Genomic DNA, 9,072 nt, shown 5'->3' with positions numbered 1-9,072 from the left:
TTGGCCATGGCAACCAGATTAGATTAAGAGTAGAGCCGAACATTCAAACTTCAGTGCCAATGTCTGCCATGGGTCGGTCTCTCTCTCTGAAGTGGGAATATGGGGGATTCATGGAGATAGTTTCACTGCGACACGTAGCCTGTGGAGAAAAGGCTCTGAAGTCCTATGGAAAAGATAAGCAGATTGTTTTTTTGTTTTTGTTGATATGTATGCACTGAAACTGTAATCCCTAGTCAGCTGTGCAGGTGAGGTGCGGATGACGGCAGGCTTAATGGTGGATATTGCAAATAGGCTAATTGGATCTAAGATAACTGCTGTCTACAGTCATATAAATAGAACAATCCTTGGGTAATGCGAACGCATCACTCTCGAACGCACGGCGCTACCAAGTCCGCTGCTTCTGTTTTCTCTCATCTCTCAAGGTAAAAGTAGGTTTGTGCCAATCATCCTATAGCATGTTCCCATCACGTGTTGTAGCTTTGCTTTCTGATTGGTTTCTGGTATGTATTAAGTAAGTAATTAGGCATGTATGTCGGCTACTATGAATGCTGGTATGTAGGATATCTGTTTGTATTGGCAATAACTGATGACTGATATTGTGGTATGAGAAAGGTACGGTGTGTTTTGTAATGTGTTTTGCTGTTGCAGTCTTCTTTTCTACGGATGATATTTTGCTCATACTGAAATAGGGATTATTGTAAGTAGGACGAAAAATCCTTTATGTAGCATTGAGTTGCTATCAGGGTTGGAGTCAATTCCATTTTAATTCCAGTCAATTCAGAAAGTAAACCAAATGTTCCTTATTGAAAAGCATAGAAGAGAATTGGAATTTCAGTGTTCTTCCTGAATTGAAACAGAATTGACCCCAACCCTGGTTGCTATTCAGTTTACCATGTATTTTGCCAGCCACTATTCAGTTACTTAATTTGCATTTTAGTGGAAAGAGACAGATTATTTATTTTGTGAAGTTGGACATATATCATTGAAGTATAACCCATCCCTAACATTTGAACAATAAGCATAAATAGTCTATCTAGCTATTGATTGTACCCATCCGTTGCCCTTAATGACTTATTTTCATGACTCCTTTGAATGCTTAAGATATTTGCACCCCCTTGTGGCAGACAACGGAATCCCTACGTCATGTCAGGTGTCTATTCAAATCCTCTTATCTGTGAAGATCAGACAAGATCAAGAATTGTAGATGAATCAATGACTTCCAGGAAGGTTACATAAGAGGAAGTCATCACTCTAAAGCCCAATTCAAAGTCCACAGCCGCAGAGCCACGGTAATCCGGCGGCCCATTGTAACATGCCTACGGGCCAGTCAAGAGAGCACGTTTTTCTGTATTGATCTTACTTCAAGTAATAATATTTAACCAATTGGTTGTGTTTCAGAGCTGCACCTGTGAGAGTAAGCCAGTGAAGATGAGAGCGCTGCTGATTCTCACCCTCTACATTTCATCTCTTGGGGTCCTGCATTGTGGCCCCGACCCCTCTCCCACAGAACTGAGTGAGGATGTTCTCCAGGGTGAGACCTCTTTTGAAATGTACTATACCACATGCAACTTTCATCACCTTTATCTAACATATGACGTTTAGCAAACCCTTTTATCCAAAGTGACTTACAGTAGTGCATGCAAACATTTTCATATTCCTTGAACCCACAACCCTGGCGTTGCAAGGACCATACTTTACCAGGACTATCGGTGTCACATAATGGCAATCAAATCAAATCAAATATTATTTGTCACATATGCCGAATACAACAGGTGTAGACCTTGAAACGCTTACTTACAAGCACTTAACCAACAATGCAGTTCAAGAAACAGAGTATTTAATCAAGTAAACAAAAGTAAATATTAACACAATAAAATAACAATAACGAGGCTATATACAGGGGGTACCGGTACTGAGTAAATGTGTGGGGGTACAGGTTAGTCGAGGTAATTTGTACATGTAGGTAGGGGTAAAGTGACTATGCATAGATCATAAACAGCGAGTAGCAGCAGTGTAAAAACAAAGGGGGTGTCAATGTAAATAGTCTGGGTGGCCATTTGATCAATTGTTCAGCAGTCTTATGGCTTGGGGATAGAAGCTGTTAAGGAGCCTTTTGGACCTAGACTTGGCGCTCTGGTACCGCTTGCCGTGAGGTAGCAGGGAGAACAGTCTATGACTTGGGTGACTGGAGTTTGGGCCTTCCTCTGTCACCGCCTATTATATAGGTCCTGGATAATAGGTATCTTGGACCCAGTGATGTACTGGGCTGTACGCACTACCCTCTGAAGCGCCTTACGGTCGGATGCCGAGCAGTTGCTATACCAAGCGGTGATGCAACTGGTCAGGATGCTCTCGATGGTGCAGCTGTAGAACTTTTTAAGGATCTGGGGACCCATGCCAAATCTTTTCAGTCTGCTAAGGGGGAATAGGCGTTGTCGTGCTCTCTTCACAACTTTTTTGGAGTGTTTGGACCATGATAGTTTGTTGGTGATGTGGATACCAAGGAACTTGAATCTCTCGACCCGTTCCACTACAGCCCTGTCAATGTGAATGGGCCCTCCTTTTCCTGTAGTCCACGATCATCTCCTTTGTGTCGCTCACGTTGAGGGAGAGGTTGTTGTCCTGGCACCACACTGCCAGGTCTCTGACCTCCTCCCTATAGGCTGTCTCATTGTTGTTGGTGATCAGGCCTACCACCATTGTGTCGTCAGCAAACTTAATGATGGTGTTGGAGTCGTGCTTGGCCACGCAGTCGTGGGTGAACAGGGAGTACAGGAGGGGACTAAGCACGCACCTCTGAGGGGCCTCCGTGTTGAGGATCAGCGTGGCAGATGTGTTGTGGTCTACCCTTACCACCTGGGGGCGGCCTGTCAGGAAGTTTTTGTCCAGGTGGGAAAGATGCAGTGTGGAGTGCGATTGAGATTGCGTCGTCTGTGGATCTGTTGGAGCGTTATGCAAATTGGAGTGGGTCTAGGGTTTCTGGGATGATGGTGTTGATGTGAGCCATGACCAGCCTTTCAAAGCACTTCATGGATACCTACGTGAGTGCTACGTGGCTGTAGTCATTTAGGCAGGTTACCTTCGCTTTCTTGGGCACAGGGATTATGGTGGTCTGCTTGAAACATGTAGGTATTAGAGACTCGGTCAGGGAGAGGTTGAAAATGTCAGTGAATACACATGCCAGTTGGTCCGCGCATGCTCTGAGTACATGTCCTGGTAATCCGTCTGGCCTATATCCAGACATTTTCTCTGTTGGTTCTGGGTCCAGGGCTGTCGAGGGATGGTGAGCGTTATGTTGACGAGGAGATGAAGAGAGCCTTGTTTGGGGTGAAGCGGATGAAGGAGGTGATGGAGAAGAACCAAGAGAAGCATGAACACCTCATGAAGACCCTCAAAGAAAGTAGCGACAAGAGGAAGGTAAGCTATTTCACAGACAAAGCAGTGCACGTAAAATCATCATACAGTAATATATACAGTGCATTCGGAAAGTATTCTGAGCCCTGGATTAAATTGTTTTTTCCCCTTCCTCAATCCACACACAATACCCCATAATGACAAATCAAAAACAGGTTTGTAGAACTTTTGTCATATCCAATTGGTAGTTACAGTCTCATCCCATCGCTGCAACTCCCGTACGGACTCGGGAGAGGCGAAGGTCGAGAGCCGTGCATCCCTTGAAACACAACCCCGCCAAACCGCACTGCTTCTTGACACCATGCACGCTTAACACGGAAGCCAGCCGCACCAATGGGTCAGAGGAAACAAAGATGAATGGCGCAAAGTACAGAGAGAATGGGTGAAACTCCCCAAATACAGGTGTGCCAAGCTTGTATCGTTATACCCAAGAAGACTTGAGGCTGTTATCACTGCCAAAGGTTCTTCAACAAAGTACTGAGTAAAGGGTCTGAATACTTATGTAAATGTGATATTTCAGGGCCTCCCGAGTGGCACAGTGGTCTAAGGCACTGCATCGCAGTGCTAGCTGCGTTACTACAGATCCCTGTAGTTTTGGTACCCTTCTGCAGATCTGTGCCTCGACACAATCTTGTCTCAGAGTTCTACGGACAATTTCTTCTACCTCATGGCTTGGTTTTTGCCCTGACATGCACTGTCAACTGTGGGACCTTATATAGACAGGTGTGTGCCTTTCCAATTCATGTCCAATCAATTGAATTTTCGACAGGTGGACTCCAATCAAGTTCCAAACTTCTTCCATTTAAGAATGATGGAGGCCACTGTGTTCTTGGGGACCTTAAATGCTGCAGATCTAATTTCCCCATACACAGAAACGCATCACACATTTTCTGCCTCGTAAAAAAAAGCTCATACAGAGACCACAAAGCAGACACTGAGTTGTGGATGTGGACTTAAGGAGGGCGTAGAGTACAATTTTTTTTTTTAACTGTTTTTGCATTGTCATTATGGGGTATTGTGTGTAGATTGATGAAGGGAATTTAAAAAAAAATCAATTTTAGAATAAGGCTCTAACGTAACAACATGTGGAAAAAGTTAAGGGGTCTGAATACTTTCCGAAGGCACTGTATAAGGTACCATGATAATAACAAATCACAGATTATTATCTGCATATGATTTAGGCAGTGAAAGATAGCACTTGGTTGAACACACCACAGCATTTAAGGCACGAGCCACTTTGCGTTAATGTAACTCTATAAAGCACGTGTACAAATATGTAAGTTATGCTCTTCCCCGAGGATAAGAATGTCCTCCAAGTGAATAAATAACGTCATATCTGATTATATCATCAATAAAATAAATCCCACTGTAAGAAATTAATCCACAGTGAAAGATTGGAGTCCAAAAAAGCATTAATCATCCTGAATCTAACGGGCGGTGTCCCAAATGGCACCCTATTCCCTATGTATTGCATAGGGTTTAGGGTACCATTTGGGATGCAAACAGGCTCACCATCTTCTACATACTGTACACTGACACCAACGATCTGACTTCCCCATACACAGACACCCATCACATATTTTCTGCCTCATAAAAAAAAGCTCATACAGAGCAGACAGTGAGTTGTGGATGTGGACCTAAGGAGGGCGTAGAGTACAGCCCAGTCAGGATTAATGGGCTGACTGTAGATTTATGTCTGTGTTCTGCATTCGTTCAGAAGGGAGGGTACTGTGAGCCAGGGCCTAGGAGGACCGCTGAGCTGAAGGGGCCTCAGAACCACATCCTCCTCTTTCTCTCCTCATTGACCACACATTCACCCTACACACTGACAGAAATTAGTGCAGAGGTAACCAGGAAGAAATGGAGAGGGTACAAGGAGTATTAGGCATGGTTATATTAAAATGCAGCACAATACTTTTTCATAGTTATGATCATTGAAATGTGGTTCCATTAAGTCTGTCCAGTTGATCTTGCCTGTTAATACCTGTAAAGAACACCCCAGTTTGCTATTAAATGTACAATTTTGGCTGCATTTTAGTTCCCAATATGGTCTATTCCAGAGTGAAGTTTCCTCTAGGTACAGATCTAGGATCAGCTTCTCCTCTCCCAATCCTAACCTTAACCATTAGTGGGGGGAAATGCAAAACGGACCCAAGATCTGCATCTAAGGGCAACTACACCTTACTCTTTATTTTACTGAAGGGGGCAGTGCAACTGGCCACAGAGGCGGAGCTAAAGCTTCAGAAGGCGGAGGAGCAGTGCCATGATTCGCTAAGGACATCATTTATGGAGTGTCGACCCTGCCTGGAAGACACGTGTAAGACATTTTACACCTCCACCTGCCGAAGAGGCTTCTCCTCCTTCTCTTTCAAAGTAAGGCCTTTATCTCTGCCTTCAAGGCCCCTTACACATCCACGGCTGCATCGACCCATGTCTTATCAAGTAGGCCCAAGATTGGTACAAATTCAGCTCCATTTAGGTATTTGGTTCTCTTCTGCTCACAGGTGGAGGAGTTCTTCAGGAAGTTATCGTCCCAACTGGAAACTCCAGACCAGGTTGTCAATCAGAACCAAGATAACCTGAACCAGACCCAGAACTCAGACGATCCAGATCTGGAGCTGGTGCGGCTGAATGCCTCCTTCAGTCAGATGCAAGGGAAAATGAGCTCCCTGCACAACCGGAGCACAGAGCTGGTCAACACGATGCACCAAGAGTTTGGCCATGGCTTCTGGGTGGCCTTCACCACGAAGCTGAAGCCCAAGCCCCTCTCCCCCACACAGGAGTCCCCTAGTGGGGGCTTCTTCACGGGCATGGGCCGCCTTGGCAGCATGGGCCTAGATGATGTGCTGGAGGAAGTGTATGACTTTGGCCGGGCGGTAGTGGAAGACTTCAGCGATGCAATGACAGATGTCCTGGACGAGATGCAGGAGGCTGTAGATGAGGAGTCTTGGCAGCAGAGAGGTATCCAATGATAATAGCCATTCGATACACATTCAGACTACTGGTAAATTTGATCGTTATCAGATTTGTCAGGAAATACAGTATCTATTTCATATACCATTATATAATGTTGAGATTTCAAGATCTAAGTACTATAGTCAAAGATTGTATAGTATGAAGATGCCTGGAAACTGCTCCGCCAATATAAATCCCAGATTGTGCTTGTAGGCGATGTCATGGCAACGTTGGCTAGCTAAGCTCATGCGCATAAACACGTCATCGTGTCTAGCGGTCATTCTCGCACCGAACTGCTCATGTGCAGGCCGTCAAATCAGAGGTACTCTTTCATCACTTTCATGAGGTTGGAGTAATAACATGTTCTGCTACGTAAGACATTGACTCGAACCTAGTTTGTGCCTTGAGATTTAGAGAAAAAATAACAACCAATGAAGAATTTATCATTTCTCCCATTCACTTCCCAAACCCCGAGTCTGCTTCGCAAAGCGCTCCCAAAATAATTTCAATGTTGGGCCTCTGGGTTTAGAAACTCTGTGCTATAGTTATCACATTGTTGTGTCTTTCTAATTTGATACAGCTCTGATTATGTTGTCCTGTGTGCTGTGCCCCTTTCCAAAAACACAGAGTCATTCCCTAGCTGGAGCTGGGTCCCAGTTCCATTCCCAGACATGTATCTCTGTAGACAGCTCCGCAGGCAGGCAGCAGAGTGCTGGCAGCTGCAGAGACTGTGCGAGTCCTGTCAGGACACTTTGGTGAAAGGTAAATATTGATGGTCATTATTGAACTCTCATTTAATTCAAATGTTTCCATCCTATCGGAACACATGGTTCAAATGACACATTGCGCCCCTTGGGGATTCCCATGAAATGGTGTTCTACAGTCTAGATTCTAGACTTTTATCTTAAGTGTTTGAACCATGTCTGTGTAACAGAGTTGGTCTCGATTTGCAAATCACTAGCTTTTCTAGTGTAATTAGCTAAGACAGGGACAGGTAAGGAAGCCATACTGTTAAGCAAGCACAGTGATGCCTGTTATAGGGGAGAATGGGGTAAGTTGAGCAAAAGGGGTAAGTCGAACTACCCTTGTTTCTAGGAAACCATACACAAAATGTCTAATTTCTCCAAATATTTAGGAAGAGGTTGTCAATTCATGGAGTTTGTGAAGGAAGAAACCACATGGGAAAAGTGGTAGCAAGATAGGTCAAAAAAATGATTTTCACCAAGTCTAATTGGGCATGTTAGAGGTTTCATGATGCTTGTATCTAAACCAAAGTAGATCAAGCAGATCATTTAAGATTGTTCTACAGATCAGTTGTGGTCTCTAGAAACTTAAATATGAGGTCCTAAACCTAGCATGAAATTGCTTCCTTGTAACTGTGTGGGCTAATATAGTCAAAATGTTTGCCTTGGGGTAAGTTGAGCCAATGGCAAGTTGAGCAAATTGAAGTGTTTTCTTCTCAGGTGTAACGCAAGGCATTATCGCTGGGATATGAGATAACAACAGGGCCTGGCCTATGTTAAATGTGTTTAAAAAAGTGTTGAAAAAAACACTTCAACCAGTGTTAATAGCTGCTTAAAATTATTAAAAGACAAAATGCGATTGTGTTGAATTGTGTTTGGGAAAGAAAGATAGACATGGTTTTAAAAGGTAGTGATGATATTACATTTAGTACAGAAAGTAGGCGGCTTAACATACCCTGTCCAGTGGTAATGTTTACATAAATTCAGATTATTTCCAGGGATACACAACATCCTGACATATATGTAGACATCTTTGTTAGAAAGAATATTATATTTCCCTTGACAGAGTGATGCTGAATGTAAGAAATGTCTCAATTTTCCCCACTCTCCCCTATCTGTATCATGTTCCCCCAGAGTGTCCCAGTGTGAGGGAACTCCACTCTGCGCTGGAGGAGACCTACCTGCTGCTCAACACGTCTCGTCTGCAGTATGAGGAGATGCTGCAGGTGGTCCAGAAACACACGGATGACACACACACCTGGCTCAACACCATGGAGGCCAAATATGGCTGGGTGACGCAGCTCACCAATGGCACCCTGGGTCCTCAGTACATCTTCAGTGTGAGCTCGGTAAGTTCACAGTACACACATAAACGGTTGTCCTTATGTACCTCCGATGATGATGATGCTGTTGATGATGATTTCAGCCCTTTAGAAAAAAACAAATATTATTCTCATGATTACCGTGTTGTTATATGTTTTCAGGTGGTTCTACAGGTGAGGGATAACGGGTTTAAAGGTGACACCAGAGTGGTGTTGAACATCCTGAACTCTCCTTCATTAACCCTCTCCGTCCCAGCAGAGCTAGAGGTGCAGGACTCTGCCTTCATTCAGTATGTGGCCCAAGAGGCCCTGACCCACTACAAACAGTCAAAGGTAAGTATAAGTCTGCAGCTAGGCAAAACGTACATGCCATGATTACAGTACCCAGACAATTCCTTAGAATTTAAATGTCTCATACAGTATGCTATAGGCCCAAGCTAGTTATACATGCCAAAGTAATGGGTTGTATCCTGCATTGTTTCTGATCCTTTCACAGATATGAAGTAATCCGAGGATTTTGCAAGCTGTGCTATTTATAAGCCTCAATTTACCATTGTGTGTCTGTCTACCAGTTCCTTGGAATGGAGCATTATGTTTAAGGTTGTATGCAACATTTGGTCGAGCTATGAGCTATACTC

At 44.0% G+C, this 9,072-nt stretch overlaps 1 protein-coding gene across 2 annotated transcripts; it reads left to right on the top strand.

Moving 5' to 3' along the window:
* The first annotated feature begins 349 nt into the window (after window positions 1–349).
* Window positions 350–9,059, top strand: LOC111953709 (clusterin-like protein 1). 2 transcript variants are annotated; one of them, XM_023973149.2, is made up of 9 exons: window positions 350–422; window positions 1,399–1,531; window positions 3,269–3,417; window positions 5,617–5,787; window positions 5,919–6,375; window positions 6,997–7,131; window positions 8,247–8,461; window positions 8,597–8,767; window positions 8,931–9,059. In XM_023973149.2, the coding sequence occupies exons 2-9, from the start codon at window positions 1,429–1,431 to the stop codon at window positions 8,934–8,936; spliced, it is 1,407 nt and encodes a 468-aa protein (XP_023828917.1). In that variant the 5' UTR covers window positions 350–422; window positions 1,399–1,428; the 3' UTR covers window positions 8,937–9,059. The 2 variants fall into 2 exon arrangements, with proteins under 2 accessions (XP_023828917.1, XP_023828916.1); XM_023973148.2 differs by lacking the exon at window positions 8,931–9,059 and having other exon boundaries at window positions 8,597–8,898.
* The last annotated feature ends 13 nt before the right edge of the window (window positions 9,060–9,072 follow it).

The sequence above is a fragment of the Salvelinus sp. IW2-2015 genome, linkage group LG27 (genome assembly GCF_002910315.2).
Source record: "Salvelinus sp. IW2-2015 linkage group LG27, ASM291031v2, whole genome shotgun sequence".
NCBI classification, from domain to species: domain Eukaryota; kingdom Metazoa; phylum Chordata; class Actinopteri; order Salmoniformes; family Salmonidae; genus Salvelinus; species Salvelinus sp. IW2-2015.
Note: the sequence above shows the minus strand (reverse complement) of the source record. Positions and strands in the feature narration are given on the sequence as shown.

Coding starts and splice junctions, on each gene's coding strand:
- LOC111953709 (XM_023973148.2), top strand. CDS start 1,429: ATGAGAGCGCTGCTGATTCTCACCCTCTACATTTCATCTCTTGGGGTC. Junction 1,532..3,268: donor GAGTGAGGATGTTCTCCAGG/GTGAGACCTCTT, acceptor TTCTGGGTCCAG/GGCTGTCGAGGGATGGTGAG. Junction 3,418..5,616: donor AAAGTAGCGACAAGAGGAAG/GTAAGCTATTTC, acceptor ATTTTACTGAAG/GGGGCAGTGCAACTGGCCAC.